Genomic DNA, 15,371 nt, shown 5'->3' on the forward strand with positions numbered 1-15,371 from the left:
ACACGAGGGCTTCCCTGAGTTGCTAATCTATGCACTTGTGGTTGGAAATTCTTTTTCAACCAATTTGCTTTCGTACATTTCACTGGACGCCAGAGAGAACTAGAAAAACTAATGAAAACATGGTCTGACCATCAGCATAGATGTAACTGGTTCAAAGTGATGGCAAGTGAAAATTTTAAAAGAAAGAAAGATGGAAGCAAGGAAGGAAGGAAAGAAGGAAGATAGTTAAAGAAATAACAAAACTGCTAAAAAAAAAAAACCCCAGAAAATATTGGTTTGGTTTCAGGATTCACAAAAACAATCCCTAAAACTTCAAATGCTGGTAAGTGGACAGAACTACTTTAAGGGGCAAATCAGGTTGTAAAATGGCCCTTTAGCACAGCAAATCCCAGTAGGGAAAAAGCCCAGGGTTGGGACAAGGTCCCCTGTCATCCAAAAATATCATATCCTTCCCACTGGTGTTGGGCCAGGACCTCTGGAGCAGACCCCAGCGGGCTGAAAGTCCCCCAGACCCCAGCCTGGTGGTCTGTCCTAAAGTTCCACCCCTCAGCCCTAACCTTGCCCTCTCAGGGGCTCCAGGCTGGGTTCCAGGACCACAAACCCCAGCTTCACTTTGGGAAACCTGACTGTGGGCTACTTCCCACCACCTGGGAGGTCTCTACCAGTACCACACACACTGCCTCCCTACCCTCTTCCCCACAGCTGCCAGTCCTATATCACCTCCTCCAGGAAGCCTTCCCAGACAGACCAGGGTACCCACCAAAGCTCCCCCCATGACACTCTCATCACTCCCTGCCTTGATCTGCACAAGGACAGCATCAGGTACAGTTTCAAGCCCTGTGTCCCCGTAAGCAGCTCCCCTTCCCCCTGCCCACCACTAGGGCTAAGCTAAGAAGCCCATTCTCATTGGGTCTTCATGAGAACATGAGGCCCAGAAAGGAGAGGCTGCCTGCCCACACAGAGAGGTAGGGATGTGGGGATTCAGATGCCACCCTACAGTGGGAATGTGGGTGTGAGAAGTTGCGAGTGTCCCTGGGCTTCATCTCTGGCTTTCTCTTTCAGGACAGGGGCCAGCAGAGGGGCTTCCTCATTCATGAGCCACCCACAGGTCTGCTGGGTCCAGTGACCACAGCCACAGAGATGCAGTCTCCCCAGCCTCAGTCCAGGTGTCGTCCTGGGAATTTACTTTGCAAATGTAAATATTTGCTGCTGTTGGCCTGAACCAAAGATGGGGTCAGGGATGGGGCCAGGAGCTCCAAGAACCTTCCAGCTGGCTTCTGGGAAGCCTCAGTCTGTGTCCAGCCTGGCCCTCTCTTTAGGGTAAAAGGAGGTTCCCATTCATTTCCCATGTACCCACTGTATGTCAGGCACTGGAGAGACATGAGTAGTGATGGGAAGGCGGGGGCCACCATAGCCAGGTGGCAGCTCCAGGAGGGTCACAGGCAGAGGGGACAGCTGCTGCCCAGGCTGTGGGGTGGGAGAGAAGGCCAGTGTAGGCCAAGGGTAAGATGGAGTGAGGGCAAGGCTGGAGCACATCACTGGGGTGGCCAGGAGGGTGGAGAGGGGAACCACCCAGCTAGGGGTGAAGGACGGACAGGCAGGGAGTCAGGAGATAGGGGCTGCTGGACCTTCCAGACAGGAGTGGAGTAGACAGGTGGCAGACTCGGGCAGCACTGAGCCCACAGGATCCTGAATCTTCAGAGTAAAGCACAAACTTGGCACTGTAACTGGCATCTAGTTAGGGCTGGAAAGATAGGTGCAGGAAGGGCCTGACCCTGGATGGTGGAGAAGCCCAGGGCCCAGGCGACACCTGGGGCAGAACCTCTGGTCTGTTCTTAAGCTTTTTTGCTGTGTGACCTGGGGCAAACTTCTTCCCTCTCTGGTACCCCATCATAGAAGGGCTGTGGGAGTCCACAGATGGGGAAGGGACATGTGTGCTAAGGACAGTGGAACAGTGAGGGGCAAACAGAGGTCACCTAGCTGCAGGGGATCTCATGGGAGAGAAGGGTGAGGGAGCTTCTCGATTTTTCTATCAGGGAGCAATTGGGGCTGAGATTGGCTTCCACCAGTCTCATGGTGCCCCAACTGTCTGAATACTCCCCTACTGGAAATCCTCAGCTGATGCTGCTGGAGAGGAAAAATCCTGGCCCCAGGTCATACTGATGGACTTTGAATCGGGATGTGACCTTGAACAAGGCATTTCCCTCTCCCAGCCTCAATTTCCACACCTGGACCTTCTGCATCATGGCATGATAGGTAGCATGACACCGGTGGGTGTGAGTCATGGTACCCGGCATGGAAGACAGCGGACGCTTTCCTTCCCCTCATCATTATTATTACGGGAGGGTCTGAGCCAGGGGGAAGCTGCAGACCCCAGGTCAGAGCCCTAGCTCTGAGAATCCCAGCTATAAAGCTTATTTGCTGTGTGACTCTGGATGAGATCTACACCCTCTCTGAGCCTCACTTACATCGCCTGAACAATGGGGCTGATGGGTGAACAATCTGTCCGCAAGGACTCCCTCCTCCCAGAGGCAGAATAACACGGAGGCCACAGCAGCCCTGCCCTCAGCAGAGCCCACCAGGGGCTCAGGACCAGCAGACACAGTGCATCCGGCCTTGGCCCTTCCTCAACGTTTTCCAGTGGGAGTGGGCAGCCAGGTGAGACTCAGCCAGGCTCCCTTCCTCCGTCTAGTCCCACCTCCCAAGGCCGAGAGGCATTAGTAGAGGCTTGATCAGACAGGTCCCGTGCTGAGTGACTCCAGGTCCAGGTGAATACCCTTCTGAGCCTCAGTTACCCCATCTGTAAAACGGGGCCTATTCCAGTCTTTTCCTCATAGGTTGTCATAAACATCAGGGAACATCCTCACTCATCATCACAGAGTGAACATTGCCATTCTGAAGATGAGAAAGCCAGGGCTAAGAGCTACGAGTGAACGAAGAACCTGCAGGCTTGAGGCCTGTTTGCTGAGGAGCTGACTGAGAAACTAATCTCAGAAGTGGGAGGCAGGACAGTCCCAGAGAGCCATCGCAGAATCCCCAGCACAGGGGCCAAGGGGGAGAGGAAGATATAAATTTATGAATATCCACTGTGTTTGAGGCATGAGTCTCAGACGCTCATAATAAAGTACAAGGTGGGCACTTTTCAATCCCAGGTGACTTCCAGATAGAGACAAGATTCAGAGAGGTAGGGTGACCTGCCCCAGATCACACAGCAGAGCACAGCTGATCTAGATCTGAATTCTGGAATGATGGGTGCTCCCTCTCCTCCTTCATGTCACCCCACACTGCTCTGGTGACACTGCTCTGTGGCCCCAGGGCCATGTCACAGGGCTGGGCAGACTATGAGGGCAGTTACCAGCCGGGGAAACTGCTGGGGGGGTGGGGCTCAGCCTCAACCAAGCTGTCAGAGGAAGGGCACGGCCTGGGTTGGGCTTGCAATGTCCTCATGCTTCCCCACCCTCATTCCCAGGACCCCAGAAGAGCAGTGTTCCAGAACATCCAGGCCTGGGCATCTCTTTAGTCTGCTCTGCCTGTGTGTGGGAGAGGCCCTTCCTGTCTCTGGTTATCACATAGTGCCCACCACAGGCTGCCGTGCCACTGCAGGGTCTTTACGGCTTCATTTCATCCTTGAAACATCCCTGGGAAGCAGACTCTAGTACCCTGCCCATTTCACAAGTGAGAACACAGAAGTTTAGTGTGGGAGAGCCCAGGCTCTGCAAGAGCACACAGCAGCTTGGTGCTCTTTAGAGAAGGTATTCCTCCCTCTGAATGGGCACGAGATACGGGCCACCTGCACTGCAGTCCCCACCCTGCCCCCTCTGCCCGGTGCCCTTGAACAATGACTTGCACAATGTATGGGGAGTCCCTGGCCCAAGGCCACACAGCTGGTGTGTGGCAGATCTGGCCTGGCCCATGAAGCCCTGGAGACGTCCATCCCAGGCTGGGACCTGGAGGCCCTGAAACAGGAGATGGCAGATGTCAGGGTTGGCCTAGCCCAGCCCCCGTCTTGCACGCCAACCTTGCCATTGGCAGAGACCTTAGCCTTGATCCTGGTTTCTGGACACACAGCCTCCAGCTGTGGGACTCAAGGGCATGGGAGCTGCCCCCACCTGTCCTCCGCCCTCACTGGCTCCATGATGGCCCCACAGACCTGAGAAGGTCTGCCCTTGGGAGGGAAGCCACTGACAGAGTGGCCTTTGTCTGGGCAGGCCCTGCCTGGCTCAGGCCCGCTAGGCCCACGTGGCCCCCACACTCTGGGGACTTACTTCCCCCCGACCAGCTACTCTGTGTCCTCTTTGGCAGCAGCCCCTCCTTGTTGGCTCTCCTTCTGCCCCCTGGGCCCCTCTTCCTCCCACCAGGGAGGGGAGGGTCCCACTCCTGGTTCCCCTTGATGTCTGCCCTCCCACACCGGCACCGGCAGCTGCCTCTCTGTACAGGACCCCTGCTGGGTATCAGGCAGCTCCTCCACTCCCTCTGGCCACCCCTACCGGAACTGGAGACTCCCCAACCCCACAGGGAAATCTGCCAGGCCCCTCCCTGCCCCACTCTGTCGTGAGCTCTACCCCCCACGCTGTGTGATTCTGGGCATGTGACTCCACCTCTCTGGGTCTCTGTTGCCCATCCTATGAAGCAGGACTCTTGTGGGGTCCCAGGGAGGCGAAGCATGTAAATCTTTCAAGAAGCACCTATGAATGGTGACTTCTGTTAGCATCACGCTCTCTTGATTCAGAGGCCATGTCTCACACGTTTGTGTTTCTGGAATCAGAGTATGTCTTGTGACTGATGCTCACATTAACGTGCTGCTCTGGGGTCCCTGAATGCCTCTTTCCACTGATGTGCCTACAGGCGTGCTTCTTGGGCTGGTTCTGACAGCTTCTCTTGCTGAGTTCAGATAGGTAGTGAGGGTGGGAGCCACCCAGACTGCTTAGCAGAGAGGCAGGTGCCCTTGAGAGAGGGCTCTCCAGGTAACCATGTGTCCAGGGTGCAGGGAGGCCTGGGCTGTGTCCTCTGTACCACTGGTGGGTGTTGGGCCCTGAGCCACCCGTGTTGCACGCAGATAAGGGGGGTGGGGTGAAAGGGCTCCCTCTGCCTGCGACACACTCCACATGTGGTGGCCCATCTCTAAGGCCCTGGGAGAGGCCAGGCAGACCAGGCTTCAAATCCTGACCGCCACTCAGGAGCTGTATACCCATCACTTTCCTGAGCCTCAGTTTCTTCACCCACAAGATGGATACAACCATCCCAACCGGGCCGATTCACAGACTTAAGGGGTGCTTTGTTTCCGTGTGCTGTTACCATATCCAATGGAAATGTCCACACGGGTTCTCCCCAAGTTTGGAGGAAAGGCTTGGGATGGTGTGCCTCAAGACATGAGCTATGCAGCATGTATGACATTCTTTCAGGGGTCCTGAGAGTTAGGCGGTCAACATCCATGGGACAGCAGGCCTTGACTGTGTGCATACCAGCCAAGCCTCACTAGTGGGCCCGGGTGTGCCCAGTGCTGGCCACTGTAGCATCTACCGACTTAGCAAGGGTTGACTACTCCCACCCACGCGCCCGAGGGAAGGCACCTGGCCTGTACCTCGGGGTAGTCCTACCTTCCTCGCAGTTCACCCCTGAGTGCCCGGGGCAGCACCTCCACTCACGCGTGGTCACTGTCTTGTACATCACCTTGTATGTGGGTCTCACCACGGTTCTGTAGCTGAAAGAGTGTCCAGGGGGCCGAACTCAGACAGAGTTTTCTGCCACCTTTCCCACCGACCTGGATGTCCGTGGGGACAAGCTCCAGGGTCCTCTGCTACCTCTGAGCCCCTCTGGAGCCTCTCTCCTCCTCTATACAGGGATTCAGCCCTTCTAATCCCTTGTAACTCCCCAGGTGGGGGGATCTAGATATTAAGTGGACAGGAAGTCCCTGCAAGCTGGGTTGGCCTGTCCTGCCAAGCAGTGAAGCCTCACCAAGTGAATGCGTGTGGGTAAATGGTGGAATCCTTCCCCCAGGAGGCCCTCCAAGTGCCCCAGGAGCCTAAGGGGAGGTGCTGAGGATGGGGAGGGGGCCAATATTCCCTTTGCTCTTCCCACCCTCGGGGCCCCTGCATTTCCCTGCACTTTCGATGCAGTGTCACAACCAGGCCTTTGCTCCTGCTGGCCTCCACTTAGAATGCCACCAGCATGGTCTCACTTACCTGTTCCCTGGGCAGCTCATGGGCCAGGGGCAATTCTGCAGCACTCGCTGAAGGTAGGTGCCATTTTGCACGTGGCATGAGATGGTACGGGTCACCACATAGGAGCACCAGTTCCTGAAACAGACCCACAGTGAGGAAGCTCAGGTGCCATGCGCAGCCTCTGCCCAGGACCCCGGGGAGGATGAGTGAGGAGGTCCGGGTTCTCTCCAGGAGCCCTGAGTCTCTAGGGAGAGAGACCCCTGAGCTCTGAGTCCTTTGGGCCCCAGTCAGGAGTCTCTGGGCTACTGTGGCTGAGGAGTGACTCCCATAGCTCTGGAGGGGCAGCTGTGCTGGGGGCTCTCGGAAGGTCGTGGGGACTGAGCTGCGGGGGACAAGACGGGAGCAAGGCATCCTTGCCTGCGCTCTCCTTTCTCGATATTACTTCTCTCCAACCCTTACCCATCCGGGTCACCAGGGCCTCCTACCTCCCACCCGGACAACAGCAGCAGCCCCCGTCTTGCCCCTCAGTCGCTCCCTAGGGAGAGTGTCATAAAATGGAAACCTAGCCATGTTCTTCCCGTGCTCATCCTCATTCGGAGCCCTCCAGATCTCCTGTGCTCACATCTGCTGTGAACCCTCACCTCCAGGCCTTCACACACACTCACGCTGGGCCCACTGCCTGGGCCCACTGCCACACGCTGGGCCCACCCTGCCCCCACTTCTCCACTTGGCACCTCCGACCTTCAAAGCCCTACTGTGCTGTCACCTCTCCCCGAGTCCTTTCCCACCTCCACCCCTACCTGAACAGAATTGATGGTTCCCTGCCAGGGATCCCCTGCAGCACTTTGTATACCTGTCTCGCTGAATTAGGCTGAGGGCTCATGTCTGCCCTCTCCCTCCCCTGGCATGACAGAAGAGAGGCCCTGTCTCACTTATCCTTGTGTCCCCTCTGTGTGATAGCCAGACGTCCCAAGCATGGGGGACTGGATTCTTCAAATGCCCATTAATAATCATATTGCTTTGCGGGGCGCCTGGGTAGCTCAGTCATTTCAGCAGCTGACTCTTGATTTCAGCTCAGGTCATGATCCCAAGGTTGTGGGATCGAGCCCTACATTGGGCTCCACACTCAGCAGAGAGGATTCTCTCTGTCTCTCCCTCTGTCCCTCTCTCCCCTGCTCGTGTGTTCTCTCTCTAAAAAAACAAAAAACAAAACAAAAAACATATTGCATTGCATTTATTGAGCACCCACTGTATGCTAAGGGTATTTACATTATCTTCCTAGTAAGTCAGGAAGGCACCTCCCTACATTTTACAAAGGTGTAAACTGAGGCTTGGGGAGGGGAGGACAACTGCTCATGTACCAGAGTTGGTGTATGGTAGAGTCAGATTTGCACCCAGGAATGTGGATGGCCCAGCCTGGCCCCTGACTTCATCCCAGAGATCTCAACTCCTGTCTCCTCCCCATCTCCTGAGCCACGGTCCATGGTTCTGTGAAGGCCCTAGCCTGGGAACCTGCTGACCCCAGGCTCAAGACCACAAAGGAAAGTCTGGTGGGGTGACAGGCTCTGGCTGAAAAGGGTCACCTGAAACAGTCCCTCCTTTCCCAATCCCAGCAAAAAATGCAGGGCCTGTGACCCTGTGCAGGGCTGAGGGCTGCTGAGCCGCTGGAATGTCTCAGCCATCACAGAGATGTCTGCCACCACCGACATCCAGTCTCCCAGCTGCCGTCCCACCCCCGACCCTGGTCACCCATCAGAGAATGTCCTTGGCTGGGACCTGCCGGCTATCTCACTGTGGGACGCTGGGGAAGTCCCTTCGCTCTTTTGTCACCCTGGGATAAGTCCAGGAGGAAGAAACAGCCTTAGCCAAAGGCAAAGTGGGGAGAAGGGATGGCTCTGTTTAGACCAATGACCTGGCAGAGGCTCAACATAGCCCTTGGCCAGACACCACATGGAAGAGGTGACAGGGGCTTGTGGCAGCACTGCTGGGAACCACGCGACACTGGGAACAGCCTAAACAGCTACAGGACCACTGGACGTGGAAAACCAGATGCGAGATAGAGCCCAAGTTCTCCACGTGTAGACCACCACGTCTGGCTAATTGAGAAATGCAAGTGCAGACCAACTGATAGAGAAGGATTGGATTTCTATTAAAATAAGAAAGCTCAGGGTGGGGGTGGGGGGCCCTGGGTGGCTCTGTCAGTTAAGTGGTTAAGTGTCTGACTTTGGCTCAGGTCATGATCTCACAGTGTGTCAGGCTCTGTGCTGACATCTCAGCCTGTGGGTTCTGTGTCTCCCTCTCTCTCTGCTCCTCCCTTGCTCACCCTCTGTCTCTCTCTCTCAAAAATAAATAAACATTACATGAAAAAAAAAAAGCTCAGGGGTGCCTGGGTGGCTCAGTTGGTTAACTGTCCAACTCTTGATTTCTGCTCAGGTCATGATCTCACTGTTTATGGGTTCAAGCTCCACATTGGGCTCTGTGCTGACAGTGGGGGAGCCTGCTTGGGATTCTCTCTCTGCCTTTCTCTCTGACTCTCCTGGGCTCAAGCTCATGCTCTCTTTCAACATAGATAAACTTAAAGAAATTTAAAAAAGAGAAAGCTCAAAGACTATTTATATGTATATGCACATATATAGCTATGTGTGCAAAGTTAGGAAAAATCACACGCTCACATCAAATTGCCACCCATGGGGGCAGGGAGGAGCTTTCCATCTGCTCTGTCTCCTGCACTAACAGCAGCCTCCAATAATCATGCATGCTGCACACCAGGAGCTTGGGTCCAAAGCCTTTCACATACCAACTATGAGTGCCACTTTACAGATGGGAAGACTGAGGCTCTCAGGTCTGGGATGAGCCCCAGGCACCCAAGATGAACAACACAGTAAAGGTTGGGATTCAGGTCCATCTGACCCTAGAGTTGGCACTCTTAACCTCAGGCTGGAAATTTTCTCCCAATGAGCAGGTGGGTGATTTTAGAAGTTAAAAAAAAAAAATACACCTCTTCAAAAAGGCCCCACTCTTTAGATCCTCTGGGTCCCTAGAGCTCTTTGAGTTTTGTTTGGTGTGGGGGGGGGGGGCATAAGCCCCTTTGAGAAAGTGATGTCAGTTGTGGTTCCTATCCAGAAAAATGCATAAAACTTGGGGTGCAAGTTTTGGAAGGCACTTCCTGAGGGGTGCTGGGGATTCCCTACAGCCTGTGTGATGTTCCTCAGGCTGGCCCTAGGGCTCTGGGAGTGAAGGAAGGAGGGAGGGAGGGAGGGAGCAACCCGGGCAGAGGACAGTCAGAAGCTCCAGATACTGGAGGGGCTCCTGCGCCAGGAATGAAGACTCCGTCCCAGTGTATGGATGTATACACACACGCAAAGGCATGCACATCCATCAATGCAGTGAGCACACACACAAACACACACACACACACGGACACACACGCACGTATTTATGAGTGCCTACAACTCCTGGACACACGTGTACCCATGTGCACACACACAGACCCACATAAGCACACACACACACACACATACACACTCAAGCACACAATCAGACCTAGGCAAATCCAACAGGACACACAGCCACAGAATGACCATCCTGTCAGGCAAATGGCCCTGTGCACACACGCCTCCCTCCATGCCCAGGCCCTGGACCGGGCTGGGGGAGGTGGGCCTGTGACTGCCCACAATTGCTTGACCTGCCCCTTTTTCTTTATACCAGGGGGCAGCGAAAGAAAACAATTTTCTTCTTCCTTAATTAAAATTGCCCCCATGTGGGTCCCTGGTTTATTTCCCACGAGCTGGAGTTTGCTTGAATCCCCTGCTTAAAAGATGTGGAGCTGATGGCTGACTAAACAGGAGGGGATACTTAGGCCATGTGGGGTTCAAGGTCAGCCCCTGGCCACTCCCCTGGGATGGGGCGGGGAGTCACCAATAACCACGCCCACCCTTCCCCCCCCCCCCCCCGCCCCCGGCCTTGACGACGCCAGCCCCACTGCTCCCAGGATAAACCCAAGTTCCTCTGAAGAGTCCTGGCCTGGCCCCTCTGTCTACTTTCCAGGGGCAGCAGGACCTCCTTCTAAAGCACAGACCTAATGTTGCCACTGCCTGCTGTGAGTCCACAGCCACCAAGGCTCCCCATCGCCCTGTGAGCCCTGCCAGCCCTGTCCTTGCATTCGAATTCCCTCTGCCTGGAAAGCACCCACTCTCCCCTGCTCCAGCAAACTCCTATTTGTCCTTTAGGTCTCAGTCCTAAGATCCCAGGAGAGGTGGGGCACCTCCAGGGGTCACCTTCAGCCACTCAAGGCAGCCTTGAGCTTTTCCCTTCCTTGCAGATGCTGAGGGAAGGCACTGGCAGGGGCCACACTAGAATGGGGCTCAGCCTGAGGGTGCCCAGGGAGGTTTGCTGAATGACTGAATGACCAAGAACAGGCAATGGCCCTGGGCAGAGGAGCCAGGACCCAGGTTCCCAGAGATAGGCGCTGTACTTGGAAGACTGCCTACATCCCACTGTCCCTGGGGGTTTTCTTTTCTTTCTTTTTTTTTTTTTTTTTAATTTTTTTAACATTTTATTTATTTTTGAGACAGGGAGAGACAGAGCATGAACAGGGGAGGGTCAGAGAGAGGGAGACACAGAATCTGAAACAGGATCCAGGCACAGAGCCCGACGCGGGGCTCGAACTCACGGACTGCGAGATCATGACCGGAGCCGAAGTCGGCCACTTAACCGACTGAGCCACCCAGGCACCTCTGGGCGGGGGGGTTCTTTTCTGAGATGCGGGTCAGTGATAAGTTGCCCAAGAACCCAGTGAGGCTGAGCCTGTGGGATGGGGCGAGGGCAGGAGCTGGGAGGGGGCAGCCCTTCTCTTCCGGGCTTGCCACTGCTGCCCACTCAGCACTTCCTGGGCCCCCAGAGGCTGCTGGAGGAGAGAAAACAGGCCAGACCAGCTCGGTGTGGCACCAGCTGCCCCTACCAGGGTCCCCCCACTTGCCCTCCACCCCCTGCCATGTGGGCCCAGGGGACTTTGTCTCTGCAGGGCCCAGGGCTGCGATCCGGAACAGTGATAGGGCTAATTGCAGGAGGCAGCCAAGCGGGCCAGGGGCCAAGGGCCGTTATGAAAAGGAGAGGAAAGAAAGGAGATGTACACGGTGGGGGCAGGGTGATCAGAGCCAGAGCCCCGCTCTGGAGGCGAAGTTCCAGTCCTGGCCCTGCTGCTTCCTAACTCAGTGACCTTGGACCCTGACCCTCTCTGCGCCTCACTTTGTCCATCTGCAAATGGGGACAGCAGAATCTCCTCTCACGCAAACTGTAAAGCACGGTGCTAATAGCTATTGTTCTCGAACTGTGACACTGGCTCCACACCCCACTGCTGTGGTAGAGTGGCTTCGCTGAGAGACACCAGCACAGTACCTTCCACAGGTCCTTCCTTTGACTTTGGGATAGGAATTGCCAGGCTCTGCATTTTATTTTTTATTTTATTTTATTTTATTTTATTTTATTTTATTTTATTTTATTTTGTTTTGTTTTGTTTTGTTTTGTTTTTGAGAGAGAGCATGTGCATGTGAGCAGGGGAGAGGGGCAGAGGGAGAGAGAGAGAGAAAGAGAATCCTAAGCAGGCTCCACGCTGAGCATGGAGCTCCTGGTTGAGCTCAATCTCAGGACTCTGAGATCATGACCTGAGCCAAAATCCAGAGTCGGATGCTTCACCGACCAAGCCACCCAGGCGCCTCAGGCTCTTCATTTTAAAGAGGGGGACACTGAGGTTCTGAGAGAAGTCACCTGGCCAGGTCACCCATGTGGGCAGAGAGCTGGGATTTGAACTCCCCAGGGAGGGGCTGGGGAGGAAAATTCTCCACTCCTCTTGATTCTAGGATTTGCCCAAGGAAGCCCATCTTGCAGAGGGAAGTGGCCTAGGCCAGGCCGCGGTGATGGCTTCTACTCTAGAGCCATAGTGCTGAGATGGGTTGTTAAAGGAAATAAGGATTCAGGTGGGAAGGGATCTCATGGGGGCCAGGAAGCAGCCCCAGCAGGGATTGGCGGGGGGGGGTAGACAGGGGCAGGGGTGAGCCAAGGCAGCTCTGCACAGCCCCCGGGCACCCTGGTTCTGGGGGTCTCAAAGTCTTGCCACATTCCTGGGGCTGGGGCGGCCCCTTGGATGCCTTCCCGGGGCCTCCCCCTCCCCAAGCACAAAGCCTCTTTTCTGCCTCTGATCCTTTGGCTGCCAAGGGGCGCCTGGGGTGCTGGGCTGGGGGTGGAGGGAGCGCTGATGGGGTGTGACGTCCCCATGCTGTCTCCAACAATGCTGGGACGTGGCCACAAGGGGAGGTCCTGGCAGCCGAGGACCACAGATTCCTCGAGTTAGGGGTCCCTTCCTCCACCTAATGTCAGTGATAGGAGGAACCACTGTTCATTCTTCTTATGGGGAACCATCCACCCTCAGAACAGGCAGGGGACAAGGGGAGGAAAGAGGGAAACATTGAGGAAACAGAGACCCGGAGCTATGAAGTGACCTGCCTGAGGTCACACACTGAGTGAGTGCCAGAGCCAGGGCCAGAGCCCCCACCTCCTAACCATAAGCTGCACACCTTTCTCAGACCCACAGCTGACCACTGCTACAACGCAAAGGACACTGGATTGGGAAACTGGCTGGCCTGGATCCAGGTGCCACTTTTCCTCTTTGGGCCCCAGTCTTATCTGTAAAATGGGAGCAACAGCACCCCCCACAGGGCTTTTGTGATGCTCAGGCCACTGGGAGCCTTCTGAGAACAGATGGGGTGACAGTCCCCAGTGACAACAGATACCTGCCCAGAGCCACTATCCTGCTCCCACGCAGGAAGCTGTGAGGAGGTGAGAAGCCCAGGCTGGAAGGCCCTGCCCTGGACTGGCCGGAGGGCAGTCTGGACCTTCAGTCCCCTCAACCATCATCCTGAGCCTGACACTGGGAATTCGAGTTTAGGGTCTTGGTCACCTTAGCACCTAGGATCCTGGGGGTTCACATTCATGCCCTGGGTAGGTGTTATCCTCCCTTAGAGCCTCAGCTTCCTCCTCTATGGAATGGGAACCATCAAAATGGATGCCTTCCATGGCAGTTGGGAAGATTCTGGAGGTGGTAGATGCGGGTAAAATGCCCAGCCCAAGTCAGCTGTGTTCAGCATGTAATAGGTGGTGGCGGCTGTGATATCTGCCACCTGCCTGTCCCTGTCTCAGATAACTGCTATTCTGGCCTATGATGCCTTGACCACCTCTGCCCTCCAGCCCCAGCCATGTCACCTGCTCTTGCTAGCCCAGCAGGGGCATGCTGGCCCCTGACCACTGAGAAAGGGAATCTCTGAAAAGAATTAAAGAATTGAGGCCCTAGGGGGTGGGGGCCGGGGAAGGCCTTTGAATGGGATGAAAAGGCCTGAAGAGGCCTGGCTACTCTGTGTTGTCTGCCTCAGACAAGGGCTGGCCCTCGGGAGAGAGGACCCCAGCAGGGGTGGGGGCTGCAGCCGGGACAGGGGCCAGGACAGGTTCAAACACTTATCAAAGCCAGAAAGACAGATTCAAATCCCAGCACTTCTACTAATGGCCCAAGAGCCTAGAACATTATGTTAATTCTCTGGGACCTCAGTTTGCTCATCTGCTAAATGGGGATAGTGCTTCCTACCTCATTCAAATCCCTCATTTGAAGGATTAATGACCACACGGCAAATAAAGGGGCTCAACTCCCCACTGGGGAGATGCTCCACAAACACCAACAGAGAGAATGGTCCCAGCTCCAGAAAAGCAGCAGGAACACAGAATACTCTCTCCCATCTCTGTTCAAAATGCCAGGTCCCTGGGGGTGACCACTGACCCACGGACTGTGAAATTCCACCCCTGTCTTCTCCCTCGGAGGGAAATAAATAGCCAGGGTACTAAAAAAAGCCAAGAGCAGAGGGGAAAGGGTGGAGGTTCCCGAAGGGGGGTCAGCTAGGGGATGTGCTGGGCTTTTCCTGTGTGCAGGGAGGGGGTCCCTTGAGCTAGGGCCACGGAAGTGCTGAGAGGCGGGCTTCTCCCTGGCTGTTCCCCTTCCCCCTCCTTTGGGGCTCTGGAGGTGAAGCGGTGGTGGAGGGGTGGAGGAGGCTGTAGGGGAACGCCGGCTCAGGACACTTGCAGTAGGAGACCCCCGTACTGCCGGGAGCTTGGGCCAGATAGCTGGGCTGCCCGGGTCCCTTACTCCCATCCCGGCCGGCACTAAGGTGGGGGACCAGGTCCCCTCCCCAATCCCTGGCTTGCACGGAGGTTGGGGGAGGGAAGGGGGGGTGCCTGGAGTCCTGGCCCCAGGGCTGGCAGGGCACAGAGGTGGTGGGAGGCAGCCCTTACCTGCGTCCGGAGAACTGGGCTCCCCCGACGTTCCACGCGGCGCTGCCTCCCGGGAGCAGGAGCCCGAGGCAGAGCAGCGCCCAGGCCCGCGGGCCGCCCATGCTGCGCCCGGCGCCCTCCGCGCGCGGCCCCTCGCCGTCGCCGCCCCCAGCCTGCAGTCCCCGCCCGCCCGCGCCGCCAGCCTCCCCGGACGCGCGGCTCCCGGTTCCCAGCGCAGCGACCGGAGGGCGGGCGGGAGGCGGGCGCGGGGCGGGGGCGCGCGTTCCCGGCCTCGCCCGGCCCCTCGGCGCGGCCCCCCGCCCCCTGCGCAGCCGTTGCCAACCCGGAAGGAGCCCCGGGGGGTCGGGCGCCCCCGCCGGGAGGCCCGCCAGGTGCCCACCTGAGCCTGGCGCCTTTCGCCGCGTGGCCCTTTTGGGACCAGGCTGCCAGTTCGGAGGTGCACTCTCACGTGCTGCAGACCCGGGACCTGTGGCCGGGGCCACCATCTCAGACGCAGCCCGGACCCAACCAGAGCCGCCACGCCTGGACTAGCGATGCCAGGGCCCTCATCCCTTCCCAACATTTGTGAGAGATCTAGTTCCCAAGGCACGCGGGATCCATCCATCCATGCAACAAAGGCTTCCTGAGCAGTGAGCACCACTGTGTGCAGGGCACCTGGCCTCCACTTCACATCCTGTCTCTGTTTATTCCTCCAACCACTCTGGGCAAGGTGGGCATGATTATTCCTATTATACAGAGAAGAAGCCTGAGGCCCAGGTCCTTGTAGCCGCTCCTGCAAGGAGAAGACCTGAGCTGGTCATAAGATCAGTGTCTTCCTTTGCTGTCATCTTACAGATCAAGAAACTGAGGCACAGAGAGGGGCTGTCTGTCAGTGGTTGG

General features: G+C 56.4%; 1 protein-coding gene across 10 annotated transcripts in view; it reads right to left on the reverse strand.

Annotated features, from left to right (window-relative positions):
* Positions 1-14,796, reverse strand: part of EMID1 (EMI domain containing 1) — a 49,742-nt gene extending 34,946 nt beyond the window's left edge. For 5 of the 10 annotated variants that reach the window (XR_013551327.2, XM_060612809.3, XM_060612806.3 and 2 more), the window contains exons 1-3: positions 14,493-14,794; positions 6,183-6,296; positions 5,598-5,701 (exon numbers count right to left, since the gene is read on the reverse strand). Coding sequence is in view for 9 of the 10 variants with exons in the window: in XM_060612809.3 (XP_060468792.3) it covers positions 5,598-5,701; positions 6,183-6,296; positions 14,493-14,593 (319 nt within the window). In the remaining variant the exon portion in view is untranslated. Of the gene's footprint in view, positions 1-5,597; positions 5,702-6,182; positions 6,297-14,492 lie in introns of all 10 variants that reach the window. The other 5 variants (XM_078435600.2, XM_060612810.3, XM_078435601.2 and 2 more) reach the window with 1 other exon arrangement.
* Positions 14,797-15,371: the final 575 nt, after the last annotated feature.

Source organism: Panthera onca, chromosome D3, assembly GCF_046562875.1.
Source record: "Panthera onca isolate mPanOnc1 chromosome D3, mPanOnc1 haplotype 2, whole genome shotgun sequence".
In the NCBI taxonomy this organism is placed as follows: domain Eukaryota; kingdom Metazoa; phylum Chordata; class Mammalia; order Carnivora; family Felidae; genus Panthera; species Panthera onca.